The 17,991-nt window shown below is 41.7% G+C and overlaps 1 protein-coding gene across 2 annotated transcripts in view; it reads right to left on the reverse strand.

The window, feature by feature from the left end:
• Positions 1–9,472, reverse strand: part of TTF2 (transcription termination factor 2) — a 44,517-nt gene extending 35,045 nt beyond the window's left edge. For both annotated transcript variants that reach the window (XM_007119382.4, XM_007119383.4), the window contains exons 1-3: positions 9,415–9,472; positions 9,233–9,335; positions 6,846–6,932 (exon numbers count right to left, since the gene is read on the reverse strand). In XM_007119382.4, the coding sequence (XP_007119444.2) occupies positions 6,846–6,932; positions 9,233–9,335; positions 9,415–9,442 (218 nt within the window). In that variant the 5' untranslated portion in view covers positions 9,443–9,472. The remainder of the gene's footprint in view (positions 1–6,845; positions 6,933–9,232; positions 9,336–9,414) is intronic.
• Positions 9,473–17,991: the final 8,519 nt, after the last annotated feature.

The following is a 17,991-nucleotide window of genomic DNA, read 5'->3' on the forward strand; positions in this document are numbered from 1 at the left end:
CTCAAAATTTTCCCATTCAAGCTCACAATTTTAAAAAACATGTATTGGTCTCTAATTTTTCTTACTGCAATAGGATACTATATTGAACATATAGTTCCGAAAATTTCTGAAATGCCTTGAATGCATAAAAATTCAAAGTACTGGCTACTGTTAGGGAGTACTACTACTTATGAAAATAAGTCAAGAACAAATTCCTGCTGTTGTTGAAAGTGTATCAAGTACTTGAAACCTTTACTGAAAGAATATTTCATAGTATCTGTTTTAAAGCCCATGCCTCAAAGACTTTCAGGAGAAGGGCAAGATTTGGAGAAAGAGGGAAGAAAACAACACACACTGAGCATCAACTATGTGCTAGGCACAGTGCAAAAAATGCTTCTACTTACATTTTTATTAAAATCAATCTGGGTGGGCTTCTCTACTTTTAGGATAAAAAGTTTGTTACATTTATTAAACTGTAAATCAACAGAGAAAGCAGTGGAAATATATTCTCATAGAGAAAGCAAACACTGATTCCACTATGAAAAAAGAGCATAATTTCTACAGTATATTCATTAATTATTTTCCAGGACATAGGTTATGAACAATAATGATGAAGAAACCAGCAAGAGGTCATTCAAGGCCAAATCCAAGTCTCAGTTCCTCCACTTTCTCAGTAACCTTCATCAGCCTTAATCTCCTACTGTTAGTCTTATAGTCACAGAAGCATCTGGCACTTGAACACATCCGATAGAGCACTCTAATGTGCAGATCAGACTGCTCGCCAACCTCCATATGTCTCTTATCCCAATTGTGTCACAGGGACCTTAGAAATATGGGTTCACATCTATATATGCAGCAACAGAGAAACATAAAGCTGGATTTCTACCTCATTCTTTTACAAAGAAATTCAAGATGGAACAAAAAATGTAAAGAACGAAACTGTAGGACTTCCCTGGTGGCAAAGTGGTTAAGAATCCGCCTGCCAATGCAGGGGACACGGGTTCGAGCCCTGGTCTGGGAAGATCCCACATGCCACGGAGCAACTAAGCCCATGCACCACAACTACCGAGCCTGCGCTCTAGAGCCCGTGTGCCACAACTACTGAATCCCGCGCGCCTAGAGCCTGTGCTCCGCAACAAGAGAAGCCACCACAATGAGAAGCCTGTGCACCACAACGAAGAGTAACCCCCACTCGCCACAACTAAAGAAAGCCCGCACGCAGCAACAAAAATCCAACGCAGCCAAAAATAAATACGTAAACAAATTTATTTTTTTTAAAAAAGAATGAAATTGTAAATGTTCTAGGAAAAAAATGGAGATGAATATTTTTGTAATCCTGAAGTGAAAAGGGAATGACAAAATCCTGCAGCTGAGAGAGAAAGGATTTAGTAATTTGACTACATAAAAGTATTAAATTCCATATAGTAAAAATACTATAGGTGAAATTATATGACAAAAGGCAAACTGGGGAAAGTAACTGCTACACATATTAAAAAGGGTTAATATCCTCTCCATACAAGGATTACTTCTATGATACAGCGCAGCGCACGACACTCTACAGCACCTAGTAAAAGTCCTGGCTTTATTGAGTGGAGTTCTTCATGGGTTGCTGGGCCTGAGGTCCTTCTGTATGGGTCTGGTTCATGACCAAATGCCTCTCCGTCATCAGCCTAGGTAATCATCACTGGGTTAAATAACCTGCATGTCAATTCTACCCAGTAATGAACCATACAAGGAGTTTCCTAGACATGCAAAGATTCAAGTCGGGGGCTTCCCTGGTGGCACAGTGGTTGAGAGTCTGCCTGCCGATGCAGGGGACACGGGCTCGTGCCCCGGTCTGGGAAGATCCCACATGCCGCGGAGCGGCTGGGCCCGTGAGCCATGGCCGCTGAGCCTGCGCGTCCGGAGCCTGTGCTCCGCAACGGGAGAGGCCACAACAGTGAGAGGCCCGCGTACCGCAAAAAAAAAAAAAAAAAAAAAAAAAAAAAAAAAGATTCAAGTGGTATGAAAAATGAAGTATTTCGAACATCCCACTACAACCAGTTCTTTAAAGAACTAAAATAACTGGTTGGTTTTACGCAACTACAGACAAAAGAATATTACCATCTATTTTGACCCCATATCCTTGAGAATGAAAGCTGAGAGAGAGAGAGAGAGAGAGAGGGGGGCAAGAACATGAACTCAGGAGCTGGATGACAATGTCCAACATCTGTATATCAACGTGTGCCACATCATTAACGTCAAAGCAAGGGTTGTTCCTTCTGGTTCTACCGAAGGACTATCATAGTTTTCTTTAATGCCCATAAACTGGGCATTAAAAATGCCCATGGCTGAAGGATCAGTCAAACACTGGTGAGTGGTACCATCTGGTGTTTAGTTAGAGAACTACACACAAAAGCGGCTTTACTCCAAGGTAACAAAAATGGGCATCTTAGTCCTACTTTGGTTTATACCTCCCCTGCATTACTCTGCTACACCTGCTTCCTAGCTAGGTTAAGCATTAAACATAATGGTATTAATTCAAGCATGTAAAGTACTTTAAGCTCCTGAAAAGAAAACCCAGTTTTGGGGAAGGAAAGGCTGTACTCCCTGACATCGTTCTCCAGAGTATAGGGGTTCTGGCTAAATGCCTTACTGTCTGCTATGGAAGTCATCATCCATAGACACATTACCTATTTCTTTTTAAATTTCCAGCCTGTACCACCTATCAGGGTACTTGCTGGATTTTTTGCTTTTTTTGCTTTGCTTTTAATTTGTTGTGGGTTGTAGAACTGTATTTTATTTGTCCTAAAACAAGCTTTTTAAAGCTCTAGTAAGTACCGCCTAATAAGTGTTCTAGATTTGGACTAAAAGAAATACATTCAAGCATTCATTTTCTATTTTTAAAATAATGATCACCTCTCAGCCTCATCTACCTAGTGTGAAGAATATTAGAGACAAGTTCTCAAACTTCTGTCTTCAGCTTAGACCTTTCTTCGGAGCTGCCCACTCACTTTGCTAGCTGGTTTCATACATACATAAGACACAATGAGTCCAAAGCTGTATGTGTTAGCCATCCTCTACTGATGTTACCTTTCTTTCCTTGTCTTGCTTAATGGTAAACTCATCATCCATAAACCCAACTAGGCAACCATTTCCTGAGCACTGACCACGTGCCGAATGCCAGACTAAGTGCACCACACACACGGCCTCAGTGAACCCTCACAACCAGTGAAATCGGGTCTACCATGACCACTGTCCCAGCTGAGTAAATGGAGGAAAGAACATGCTTAAATGTGCTTAAACCCCCTACCAGGAAACGTGCCATATCCATTTCAGCAAGTGTTCTCCAGTCTAAGTGCATCCAACTCCACTGCCAGGGCTTCAATCCAAACCCATCTTTTACTTAGAGAAGGTGGGTGTGCCTGGAGTTGGTTAGACCTAGGCTCAAATCCCAGCCATGCCACATCATAACCATGGCACCTCAGATTCCTTTTCTAACCTCTCTAAATGTTTCCTCATCTGTCTATACAACAGGGATATTGAAACCTCTCACAGCAGATTCTAGGAAGATAAGAGGTAAAGAACATGCCACGTAGTAGGCATTCAATAGCAGCTATTAGTTCAGTGGGCTTCGTGCCTCCACTGCCTTCACTTCCTAATCTAACTTCCATAGTTCTTCTTTTAATGCAAATTGAATAAAAAATTCTTCGGCGTCTTCCTACCACATAGAACAATATCTCTGTATGATTCAGGGCCCCCAGTAGTGTGTAAAGGAGAACATCCTAACTTCACGTACTAGAGGCTTACTGGCACCACTGTACTAGCAGAAAACAACAGAAGAGAGAATTTTTTTAAAATTCCATTTATAGGGAATTCCCTGGCGGTCGAGTGGTTAGGACTCTGCACTTTCACTGCCAAGGGCCAGGGTTCAATCTCTGGTAGGGGAACTAAGATCCCGCAAACCGCATGGTGCAGCCAAAAAAAAAAAATTCCATTTATAACAGTGTCAAAAAACATTAACACTGAGGACTAAATTTAACCAAAAGGGTACAGTACTCTATAATGAGAACTATTCCATAATGCTGAAATTTTAAAAGTCATAAATAAATAATATACCATGCTCATGAACTGGAAGATCAATATTGATGTCAGTTCTCCCCAAACTGATCTATATAGGTTCAATGAAATCCCAACTGAGTTTTCTGAGGAAATTTTAAAAGTCAATTCTACATTTTATATGGAAATGTAAAGGACTTAGAATAGCCAGTCTTGAAAAGGAAAGTTGGATTCACACGATCTTATCTGATCGTGTCAGGATAGGCAAATAGATCAATGGAAGAGCTTAGCAAGTCCAAAAATAGACCCACACGTGGTGGTCAACCGATTTTTCAACAAAGGTGCCAAGCATTTCCATGGGGAAAGAAAAGTCTTCAAAAAATGGTGCTGAAACAATTGAATAACATTCATTCATTACTATATGAAAAATTAAATGAACCTCAATTTGAATCTCATGAGGTACCCCAAATTATTGATAATATGAGGTAGAGCAGAGACTAAACAAAAAAGCCATTAAAAAAAAAACAACTATAAAACTTCTAGAAGAAACCACTGGAGAACTTTATGATCTTGAGGTAGGCAAAGATTTCTCAGAGAACACAAAAAGCACAAACCATAACAAAATGATAAAATGGACTTCATAAAATGAAAAGCTTCTGCTCCTCAAAAGATAGTCAAGAAAATGAAAGCCACAAATTGGGAGAAAACATTCACAATCCATATATCCACCAAAGGACTTCTACAGAGAATACATAAAGAACTCTCTCAACTCAATAACAAAAGACAACTCAATTTTAAAAATAGGCAAAAATCCCCCAAAGTTATGCTGTATGATTCCATGTATGTAACATTTTGAAATGACAAAATTTTAGAGCTGGAGATCAGCTTCATGATTGGCAGGGGTGAACAGGGGGAAACGAGGAAGGTGGGTGTGGTTATAAAAGGGCAACAAGAAGGATCCTCTGGTAATGGAACCACTCAATATCTTGACTGTTGTAGTGAATACACGAAACTACACTTGATAAAGTTGTATAGAACTAAATGTATACGTACACACACAAATTAGTACAAGTAAAACTATCTTTACAAATGAGATCAGTGGATTATCAATATCAATATCAATATCCTAGTTATGATATTATACTAAATTTTGCAAAATGTTACCATTAGGCAAAGTCTACAGAGGCTCTCTCTGTACTATCAATATTTCTTTTAATTGCTTGTGACTCTGCAATTATGTCATTTAAAAATTTCAATTTAAAAAATGGGCAAAAATTTTAAACAGATACTCCATCAAAGAAGATATACAGAAATGGCAAAAAAACACATGAAACAAAATGGTTTTCATAAATGGTATTCATAAAATGGAATTCAACTGGGCAATAATAAAGAATGAATTACTGGGGACTTCCCTGGTGGCGCAATGGTTAAGAATCCGCCTGCCAATGCAGGACACATGGGTTCGATCCCTGGTCTGGGAAGATCCCACCACACATGCCGTAGAACAACTAAGCCCATGTGCCACAACTGCTGAGCCTGTGCTCTAGAGCCCGTGAGCCACAACTACTGAGCCTACACGCCACAACTACTGAAGCCTGCACGCCCTACAGCCCGTGCTCTGCAACAAAGAGAAGCCACCACAATGAGAAGCCCGCGCACCGCAACGAAGAGTAGCCTCCACTCGCCACAACTAGAGAAAGCCTGTGCGCAGCAACGAAGACCCAACGCAGCCAAAAAATAAATAAGTAAATAAATTTATTTTTTAAAAATGAATTACTGATACACACAACCACATGGATGAATCTTACAGATACTGTTACATAAAAGCCAGATACAAAAGAACACATACAGTATGAATCAAAACAATGATTGGCTACAGTGGGTGGGGGGATTAACTAGAAGGGATCCAATGGCACTTAATGGGGTAATAGAAATAAATATTCTATATTTTGACTGGGATCTTGGTTATAAGGATGGGTATACACCTTTCTCAAAACTCAACTGGTTGAACACTTAAAAGAACTGTGCATCTTACTGCATGCATAACTCAGTTAAGAAATACAGTAGTACAGGCAGTTTTCAGTTATGTAAAAATTGTGAAGATGGTACTTGAATGCCTATACTTGGGGGGAAAAATTGATCTAGAATATATAAATTTCAAACTGCACAGAATATCATATAAAAACATTACATCTGGCCCCTGCCTTCCTGGCCAGTCTTATCTTCTGAAGTCTCCACTTACATATATGCTAAACTACCACTGAACCAAAAGCTTGCAATTACTTCATGCCCCTGTACACTAATGCAGGATACTGATCGGTTAAATATGACCTCTTTTTTGCCCCTAGCGAATTCCTACTTATTTTTCAATACACATGACAAATATCTGCCACCTATATAGACTTCTCTGCCCTTTCTCTGAGTTCCCATAAAAGAGAAACTAGCATTTATTGAGTACTTAACATACATTAGACATTTTTACACATTACCTCGTTGTAGTACCAGAATGAGAAAGTTGACAAGTTAGTACAAGTTATTGACCATTGGTGGGCTGATGTTAAATTGGCTACTTGAGAGCTGGAGAGGGAGGGAGGTAGAGCAGTTTATCCAGAAATTAACTAGAAGTCAGGCTTCTCACATTAACCAGTAGCTCAGAAGTTAGGAAGTGACAGCCCAAAAGATATTCAATATATATTGAAATACCATTTGTTTTTTAATGACTTTTAAAGAATAGTCAATCCTAGGAAAACACCTGACTGTAACCCCACCAGGCCAAGCAAAACAAAAACAAAAACAAATACACTTAGCTGTTCCTTTTGGACACTTACCTGTATTCTTTCTTGCCGTGTGATAGAAACAGACCCTGAAGCTCTACCACAAAGTCCTCATGCAATAAACAATGAGAAACAGGAATGCTAGAGGGAAAAAAAATTGAAATTTTGTTTTAGGAGGCAAAGAATAGAGGTCAATATCCTAAAATTAAATCCAGAATATGGGTTTTAAACTTAAGGGTCCATGTATGACCTCTACTGGGTTTGTAAATCCCACACACTTTTATGTCTATGTGCATTCCTCTGGGGAAAGGGCCCACAACTTTCATTTTTTCTCATGCCCCCAAATAAAACATGACAGTAAATATACCTATCTTTTTCCTGAGGACTCAAGTTTAAAACGATACTGTGCTATGTGACCACGATACTGCGATACCTCCAAGCTGTGAATTTTCCCCAGGTTCTTCCATCATCCTTTTTCCTGATAACCTGTTAGCTGTCACTCAGTGTTGTTCACATGCCAACTCTGCAAACACACTCTACTAATTTGCTTCATGCTTGGTTGGCATAAGTTCAACTCCTCCCTTCCAACTTCTTACTATGAAAGAATTTATGTATAACATTTGAGAGTGAAGATCTAAAGTAGTCTCACATCACCTATGGCATTTTCTTTGTCTTTTTGCTTATATTCTGGTTACCAGACATTCCAAAGAGGTCGAATTTATCAAATAACTGTCTTCATGTCAAATATTATTGTACTAGTTTGTATAGCAATATGTTCTTATAAATGGTACGCTATATAAGGGCATTTTTCTCTTCACTTAAAACCAAATCTTATGCTTCTATTAATGTTTAACTCCTACAAATCTGAATGTGCTTTCATGTCTCATGAAACTTGAGCTAGGTACTGAACCTAAGAAGCTCCATATAGATATCAGAAATTAAACAGTAAACTCTGACATAATGATATGGTGTTGATAGCTTGAGTATTTTTGTTTGGTGCCTTCTATCTTCAGATTTAACACTGATTTAAATAGAGTCACTTTGTATTTAATTAAGTTGGATCCCAGTAATTTCTTTCAAATGTAAAAACTTATTAGAAGGCTAAGAAAATATTTTCTCTAAAAATTTATTTTCTAAATCTGAAAAAGTGTAAAAATCTTCCACTTAGTTTCAAAGCATAACAAAAACACAAATCATCTAAATCATTTGGGGGAAACATGAGAAGTTAATATATGTGTTGAAAAAATACTTTATTTTCCAGTATTGATATCCATTATGTGCCTTACATATGTAGAAAAATACCGTTCCTAAACCAAGTTCAGTAGAAAGCAGGAAAAATGCATAATGATGTGACAGTTTAAAATCTCACATAGAAACTGTGGACACTCGGTACTGTGAAAACATTAACAACAATTTATGAGAACAGTATTAACTTTCCTCACTTCAAAGAAGATGCTTAATATTTCTGGGTCTCAGCTTTCACCTTTGTAAGAAACTAGACTGCTGAATCAGATTTCTGATGTTTCTTTCAGCTTTAATCCCTAAAGTAATTTGTTTCTTTGGAATATCAATCTCACCACTTAAATGCAGAGAATACTATTTTTAAAGGGGCCTGTTAATCTGACTACCAGAGTGTTTTAACTTCAAACATTTAAAAACCAGTTGGAGGGCTTCCCTGGTGGCGCAGTGGTTAAGAATCCGCCTGCCAATGCAGGGGACACCGGTTCGAGCCCTAGTCCGCCAAGATCCCACATCCCGTGGAGCAACTAAGCCCATGTGCCACAACTACTGAGCCTGTGCTCTAGAGCCCGTGAGCCACAACTACTGAGCCTATGCGCCACAACTACTGAAGCCCGCATACCTAGAGCCCGTGCTCCGCAACAAGAGAAGCCACCGCAATGAGGAGCCTGCGCACTGCAACAAAGACTAGCCCCCGTTCTCCGCAACTAGAGAAAGCCCGCGTGCAGCAACGAGGCCCCAATGCAGCCAAAAAATAAATAAATAAAAATTTTAAAATAAATAACAGTTCGGCCTAAAACTAGTGCAAAGCTGGCACCAGTTAATTTCTGCTATGCCTGTATGCCTCACTTAAATGGGAAGGGGGTAATGTTCAAGCAGGAGAAGGGAGGGTCAAGGCCTGACAGGTGAACAGAACTGAAAAGGACCAGAAGGATACAGATGTAGCCAATCCTCCATGTTATAAGTGAGGGAATTGGCGGCCCAGAGAGGGAAAGTAACCAGCCTTGGGTCACACAGGAAGCAGTGGCGGAGCGTGTCCTTAACATGCCACGCTTTCCTGGGATTACCAACTACTTAAAGGGCCCTGGCTCCGCAGACCAGGTGTCCCAGCTCTCCTAGTCCTTGTGGGAAGCGGGGAGCCGGAGACTCCTCCTGGGAGGCCACGCGCAGTCCCAGGGAATCATGCCCAGCTCGAGACCTACTCGGCGGCCCGCACGAAGCTGCATGTGTCCGCTCCGCACACATAGAAGCTCTTTCCTTTATTCGGGCCATCTCGGACGCCGGTCTTCAGAAAACATAAGGTCCCTGAGGAGAGAAGGTCGACAATGATTACGCCACGCTAGGTTGACAGATCCCGAAGGACCCTAGGACCCTGACCTCCTACCGTGCTGCGGACACCAAACTACTTCCATCCCACTGCTTCTTTCCTCTTCCCCGAAACCACCCCCACCCACAACGCCTGCTTCCGCCGTTTACTCCGCCCTCCTCATTCAGGAACCAACCGTCACCCACCTCCCGTAGTCTTAACCCCCATAATTCACCGCCGCGGCCTTAGCCCCACCCACCCTAGCTACTATCAGTCAATCAGACGGGAAGTGTGCTCACCTCCAACCAATCACAGCCGCCTAGACTCGCGGCGCGCCGAAATAAAAAATGACGCTAGGGGGCGGAGGGGGGAACCAGGTCTGGCTGGTGGGGCGTGGCTGGCGCTAGAGGGAGGCTTGGGGGCTGGCAGGGCTTCCGGGCCGAGGGAACCTTTGTTTTGCGGGTCCTGGAAGACGAAAGAACGGGACTGTGAGCGGGGCGACTCTAGCGTATATTCATTTACGATCTAGAGGCGGCCCTAGAGGAAGCAGACGTTACAAACTCCTCTGCAAAGAAAGCTGCCTTCTCCCGGAGGCCAAGAGCGCCTGGAGCTTCGCGGTCATCTGCGAGCCGGGTCCTGGCGCTAGTGGGCGCTCTACCTCCGCGAGGGGTCACTGGGGAGGGGAGGAGTCCCTGAGAAGCGGCCACCGCAGGAGGAGGCACTGGATTTGCAATTTAGGGGCGAAGGGCGGGGCGCGAATGAGGGCCGATGGGGCGTCCTTTAAAGCTGCGGGGTTAACTGGCAAATCTATCGTAAAGCAGGCATAAAGACTAGGGCTACACAACACAAAGCGCTAACCCATACATATCTCTCTTGACAACCTGGTGACATGGGCAGCATTTTAAGGACCCCCGACACTCACAGAAGTTTGAGTGACTCACCCGAGGTCAGAGAATTAGCGAGTGGGCCTTCTGCCGACGGGTGCCCAGAGGACAGCGCAGCCGCCTCCTCCGTGTACTGAATGTTCTCTAGGCGCTCAGTGTAGGAGACCTAAGTCAGAAATGTCAAAGTGGAAACAACAGGAGAAATAGATTGCCTTTGGTGAAAGGGAGTTTTATTTTGCACACTTTGTATTGTCAGACTTTTTCTACTAGTATGCGTTTTGTAATATTAAAAATCGAGGGTGAAGTTAAAAGAAAGGGGACTATTTGAAATCGTAATCAGATCTCTTAGTCAACAAAAAGGGAGGAATAGAAATCAGAGACTTATTGCAAGAAAGATGGCTTCGTCTTACAACTACTGAGGACCATATGTCCAGACATATGGCGCGTGCAACTGTACTTATGGAGACCATAGGACAGGAAGTCTGCAAATTCTAGGAAATCTGGGCTATATGATAAATGTAAATGTCCTAGGGGTTCCAGAGGAGGGGAGACAAACCTGAGGTATCATTTATTTACTTTTTAATAGATTTTATTTATTTATTTATGGCTGCGTTGGGTCTTCGTTGCTGCACGCGGGCTTTCTCTAGTTTCGGCGAGCGGGGACTACTCTTCCTTGTGGTGCGCCAGCTTCTCATTACGATGGCTTCTCTTGGCTTCTCTTGTTGCGGAGCACGGGCTCTAGAAGCGCAGGCTCAGTAGTTGTGGCTCACGGGCCTAGTTGCTCCATGGCATGTGGAATGTTCTCGGACCAGGGATCGAACCCATGTCCCCTGCACTGGCAGTCGGATTCTTAACCACTGCACCACCAGGGAAGCCCCAGGTATCATTTATTAATTACATGAGTCCTTATTAAATAGCTTTTTGTGTGCCCAATGTGGACCAGGTGCTTGAGAACTATACAATTCATTTATTCATACACAAAGTTTAAGATGACTATTCTAACCACAAAGAGCTTGCTCAGTATTTGGAGGAGACAGAACTAACACATATTGAACACTTAAATAACAATGTAAAATAGTATTTAAATGTCAAGATGAGTGGAGTTAGCAGTAAACTCTGTAGGACTAGATAAAGATGTGTCTGGAAGCAAAGTGGAGTTAGTTTATACATAACTATCCCTTCTGAAACACCTATAGATAAATGTAGAGACAGGAAAGGAGCAAAAAACAAATAAATAAATAGAGGCATTTTCATTATTCCCAGATTGTAATTCTTGCATTGAGAGTTTTTTATGCACATTTTTAATAGATGCTGTATTAAGAGAAGAGGACCATGAATACTGGATTTGCAGGAAAAGGGGCATAATAATTTAATTATTTCTTGAATAATATCTTTTTGAAACAAATAAGACAAAATTAGGGCCTCTTAAATATCCCATTGAGGAAGAAGCTCTTCCTCTGCAAGTATTCAAGCCAGTATCAGGTCCAACCCCATGAAAGTGTGCACAGCCAAATCACAGAAAGGGGAAATATTTCTCCCATAAATTTGGGATATGCTAGAACAAAATGTTTAAGCTCTGGACAGTTTGTCCCACTTAATCATATTTATAAGAGTGAAAATACAAACAAGTTTTTTTGTGAAAGGTGGCCATAATATTGGCATAAACGATAGTGAATTATACAATATACACTTTTCAAAATGCATACATTAGTGTGTATATATTAACTTATTTTAAATTTATATCTGTAACTAGCCTGTAGACTCTTGGGGAGCCCTTTGGACACGATGTGCTTTATGGACCCCTATTTTGAGTAAAGTTGAGTCTTTGAGTTTGTTTTTCTTTAAAACTTGATTGATTCCGAATGAATGGCTAGGCTAGGTCCTAGAGCTAGATGGTTTAAATCCACAGGTTAATGAGCCAATAAATTCTTTCTGTATGGGGCTGGTCAAACGTAAAGTATGTGATGGAACTGTTCTAAAACTGGATCGTAGTAATGGCTGCACAACTATATACATTTCCTAAGACTCAGGGCACTGTACACTTTAAATAGGTGAATTCTATGGTGTCTAAATTATCCTTCAATAAAGCTGTTAAAGACAAAGATACACTGTATAAGCAATGCCAAAACATCTGTATGGAAAATAAAACCTAAGATCAATCACCTAGATGTTTTGACATCCTAAGGAAATTAATGGATGAAGGAGTAAATAGTAGAAACCCTTTAGTTTTAGATGGTATTAATCCTTAAGCAGAATGGTTCACTGACTTGTGGAATAAAATCCAGAGTGGAGCAAACACTCATTTTAATTCTTGCGGAAATGAAACAGTTGTATTTTATCTGGTCAGAATTGTGCTGGCTGGCGTATATCAAACACGACAGGCATCCATATACTGGTGGTGAGAGTACCAGCTAGAAGTCACCCCTTGACATCCCTGTCACTGTCTGGATTGTTTTAAAATAATCAGCAAGTCCAAATTTCAAGTTATTTGTAAAATTCCAAGTTCTATGCAACCTTTACCTTTACTCATTATTTTAAAAATGAAATTGTCCAAATATGTTTTTCCAATTAGCTGATAATCTAAGTATATTTCAAATTTATATCCTTCTGGGTTTTTGCTAATTGCTTTGGGGTGGGGAGTGGTAACTAATTTTAAACAGTAGATAAAGGAATTTTTGTCCCCATGAGGCACATTATTACTATAGGGAAACATCACTGTAGCCTAACTTCTGAGGCATATTTTGAGATAAGTGCTTTTACATGCATTCTTACATGTAGTTCTCACAGGTACCCTGGAAGTGGGTATTCCTCTAACCCCATTTAAAAAAATAGGACACCAAACATTAGAGTAGTTAAGGAGCTTGCCTCAAGGCCATGTTATTAGCCACTTCCTTACAGAGCCTCCTTGAACTTTGGAACCAGAAGATTAATCTATTCCTGGCTCAAAGTCAGAAAGCTGACACTGGACAGATCAGAGACTGGCAGCCATTTTGGTGGGACTCCCAATCCAGTTCTTGCCACCACAGTATTTTTAGGAAGCATAAATTATTCAGTGATTCATTTAGATATTTAACCTACACACAGCCAAGCGTTCAGATATTTCTGTTATACAGACGTGGCTCAACAAATCCAAGATAAAAAAACAAACCAAGTCCTGCCATTTTATAAATGATCACTAGGTAGCAGCATATTAACATAAAAGCCAAACACAAGGTCCACCTTTTCTGCTGTTTTCATTCTTTTTATTTAACGATATGTAATGATAATTCGATTTCATTTTATTTTGTGCCTTTCAAATATATGACCATTTTAAACTTTGAAAAAGGCAGAGTCAGGATGAGAATATAGTAAAGACAAATCTGGTTATAATTGGAAAAGTGAAGAGATTTTACAAATTCTTTTGTTGTACCATATTTTGTATTATGTTCCAAATGTCACTGGTCTTAAAATATCCCCAAAATGGTTCAAATCAGGCCCTCCTTCATCCACTTTTCTTTTTTGGTAAGTGTACAAATCAATACTTTTTTAGTAAATTTATAAAGTTGTGCAACCATCACCACAATCTAGTTTTAGAACATTTCCATCACCCCCCAAAACTTCCCTCAAATCTGTATGTAGTCAGTTCCCACTAACACCCCCAGCACCAAGGCCACCACTGATCTGCTTTCTGTATTTATAAGTATGCCTTTTGGGACATTTCTTATAAATGGAGTATACAATATGTAGTCCATTGCCTCTGTCCCCTTTCATTTAGCATAATTTTTTTAAGAAGATGTTGGGGATAGGAGTTTATTAATTTATTTATTATTTATTTTTCCTGTGTTGGGTCTTCGTTTCTGTGCGAGGGCTTTCTCTAGTTGTGGCAAGCGGGGACCACTCTTCATCGCAGTGCACGGGCCTCTCACTATCACGGCCTCTCTTGTCACTCTTCACCGCAGTGCACGGGCCCCTCACTATCACGGCCTCTCTTGTTGCGGAGCACAGGCTCCAGACGCGCAGGCTCAGTAGTTGTGGCTCATGGGCCTAGCCGCTCCGCGGCATGTGGGATCTTCCCAGACCAGGGCTCGAACCCGTGTCCCCTGCATTAGCAGGCAGATTCTCAACCACTGCGCCACCAGGGAAGCCCTAGAATAATGTTTTGAGGTTCATCCGTGTTGTAGTGTATATCAGTGTTTCAATCATTTTATTGCTGAATGGTATTCCATTATATTTGGATTGTTTTCCTTTGGGGTTTATTAGGAATCATGTTGTTATGAACATTAACAAGTCTTTATATAGACTTTTTTTTTTTTCATTTCTCTTGGATAGATACCTTAAGAGGAATTGCTGGTCAGGTGGTAAGTTTATGTGTAAATTTTTAAGGAGTTACCAGCTGTTTTCCAAAGTGACTGTACCATTTTACATTCCCAAGAGCAACATATAAAGGTTCCAGGTTCTCCACATCCTTACCAACACTTGTTATTGTCTGTCTTTTTTATTATAGTCATTCTAGCAGCTGTGAAGTGATATCTCAGCTTGGTTTTAATGTGCATTTCCTAATGACTATTGATGTTGAGCTCCTCTTCATGTGCTTATAAGCCACCATCTTCCTCTTTTATAATGGTCTTGAAAGGCTTTTTCCTTTAAAGGTTTGTATGAAACTTAAACTAAAAACTAAGCAAAATTGACATTAATTGTTATTAACTCAAGGAGATCAAAGAAATATTAATGTATAATGTTAATGTTTGTAGAATGTTAAGTAATAGAATTGCATATATACTATAATTATAGTCCTTTGAAAAATGTTTTTAACAACAAACTATTAACTCTTTTTAATTGAAGTATAGTTGATGTATAATAATCTTATACAAATTACAGGTGTACAATATAGTGATTCACAATTTTTAAAGGTTATACTCTATAGTAATTATAAAATATTGGCTACATTCCCCATGTTGTACAATATATCCTTGTAGCTTATTTTATACCTAATAGTTTGTACCTCTTACTCCCCTACCCCTATATTGCCCCTCCCCCTTCCCTCTTTCCACTGGTAACTCCTAGATTGTTCTCTATATCTGTGAGTCTGCTTCTTTTTTCTTTTTTTCGGGGATCGATTTTATTTGGGCTTCTCACAGTGTTTAGAGCCACCCTGTCTTCAGAACAAGCACAGCACTGGAAATGCATCACCGAGACTGCACAGAAAAGTCTGACCAGCTGAATCTTATTGCTTAAAATACACATATTCGCAATAACTGACAAAGGGTGATGTGCCTCACAGGGGAATGTGTTCGCCTTTGCAAATCTTCCAACTGTAGCACCAAACCCTCGACCAACCCCTTTCTTCTCGTTCACCTGGAACACCAGACTCCCTCAAATCTCCCCGGCCCCCTCCCGAGTCCTTCAGCTCCCTACTTCCGTCGGTCATCAGGCAGGGCAGCCTCGTGTAGCAGGAGCCAGACTGTGATGCTGGACTGGAGCCCAGCTCCACCGGCAGCATTTTCTTCTTCTCATGGCTTGCGCATTGGATGCTGCAGTAAACCCAGCAGTAAACACGTGGACCAGGTCCCCACTCTGACTGGAGAAGGAATCCTGAGAGGGCCAGAATCCATCCCTTCAACCAGTTAACTTAAGCAGGGTTCATTTTGGTAAAACTTGATCTCCTTTGAGACACTTCAGTGAGTTGTTTGTGATAAAAACAAAAACCAAAGTGGCAGGAAAGGCATCTGAGGGCTGCTGGCACACTCCTGCCCACTCTCGCCACACACCGGCCACGCGCCGGACCTCAGCAGAGGGAGGTAAGCCGTACGACACTCTGGTGGCCGCCAAACCCTCCTGGCAATTCTGGGCAGGGCTGACGTCTGGGCCACCGCCAGTCCGAACTGGACACTGAAGATCCAGTCCAGCTTCTGTCTGAGGTTCCACCTTGGCCTTCTGTCCCAAGCGGTTGTGGACACCCCCGGGGGCTGACGCCGAGGGCCAGGAGCAGCCGAGGGAGGCAGACAGGCTCAGAGCACATTTCCGTTTACAGGGAGCAGAACACAGGCCTCCGAGTGTCCACGGAGCAATGTGCAAATGGCAGTGATGGGTAGAGTAAAACCTCTACTTGGAGCACGGCATTTCTGGCAAACGTGGGGACTGCCGCCGACAGCGCTGCTGAGTACACCCAAGTGCACAGTCAGACATTTGCTCAGTAAACAGTAAATGCGTAAAATAAATTACCTTGAGAGGGCTGCACCTGCTCCAAACGCATGGGTAACGTGAGCAGAGTGGCTGCCATTCAAAGCGTAGTCACAGGAAAACAGGGCTGGGGGCTCACACACAACGGACAGACACACACAGGTTATCCAGAAAGTCGCTGTATACGGACTGCACTTTGTTCAACGTGGATTTTGGTTTTGTGGACTTCAAACTCAGACACTCGTTCACCTCACAGCCTTGGATTTGTCTATATTGTGTGTATGTGTATATACATACATATATATATACACATATATATGTGTGTATTCATATATATACACAATATGTATATATATACATATATATACACATATATATACACACATATATGTGTGTGTATATATATATATATATATATATATATATATACACCTTCCTTTCTTACCATAACATCAATGCCTAGTCTGAATATCATCATTCAAGAGTGGGAGGAGAATCAAACTCTTCATATGAACAGGGCTGGACAGGGAATGTTAGTTTCGGCAGTTTGCTTTCTCCATTCAGATTATTCCTGTCAAAGCTCAACTGGTTTTTGAAGCCAAACTACAGTAATAAGGATCCTGTGGTCCTTCAGGATGGCTGCCTTCACCCTCCTACCTGGGTCACTTAGACACTTTACATAGGCTACAAAAATTAGTTACCTCACTCAAAGGGGGCGTGGAGCAGGGAAAGGGCACGAAAACCACAGATAACCAAGACATTTTTTTCCAAATGGTCAGTCTGAAAAAACAAACAAATAAACAAAACACCTTATTCAGAATCGAGAAAATACTGTGTGAGAGTCAGGCTGCGGGACCGCCCTTTTTCAGGACCCACAGCTTCCTCATTTGTTGGTAGAGAACAGTGAGACATGAAGGCCGGCAGATGTGTGCTTGGGATGGGGGAGGGTACTGGTCACCCGTTGGCACAGATCAAAGGGCAGAGATGCGGAAAGCTGCACCTCTATCCGCTGCCACAGCTCAGGGCCTCCTGCTCACCCGCAGAAGTTCCAGAGATAGCCCCCAGCCAAGCCTGCACACAAAACATCTCCTTCTGGCTCAACTGTAGCCAGGACTCTTTGAAGGCCAAGCTGGGAAAAAGCCACAAATTTTCCTTTTCTAAAACAGAATTCTTGCCTGCCCACTGGTCAGGCTCTTATTTTCAGCTCGCTTTTGTTGTTGTTGTTTTTTTTTTTTTAAAGAAAAAAAACAAAGAGAAGGCAGGTGTAATTTCCACACTGAACCAGTCCGTGGCCAGCCAGGGCCTGCTGGGAAGGGGTCCCTCCAGGATGCATCGTGCCACTTCGATCTCATCACCTGGAATTTGAGAGCACAAGCCCTTTACCAACCCACCATGAAACCACCGGTCAGCTCTCATCCTCCCACAGGAGGGGCCCAACTCCGGCTCCGGAGACACTGGCAGAGAGAAGCAACAATCCCCAGACCTCTGGGGGCTTCACCCAGGGCTGAGACCTGCCACCTCTTTCGGACTGAGATGCGGCGAGGTTCTTGTAATCTCACACCAGAACATGAATCCACTCCATCACCAAGAGTCACCTCAGGGCACAGTCTCA

This window comes from Physeter macrocephalus, chromosome 4 (genome assembly GCF_002837175.3).
Source record: "Physeter macrocephalus isolate SW-GA chromosome 4, ASM283717v5, whole genome shotgun sequence".
NCBI lineage: Eukaryota > Metazoa > Chordata > Mammalia > Artiodactyla > Physeteridae > Physeter > Physeter macrocephalus.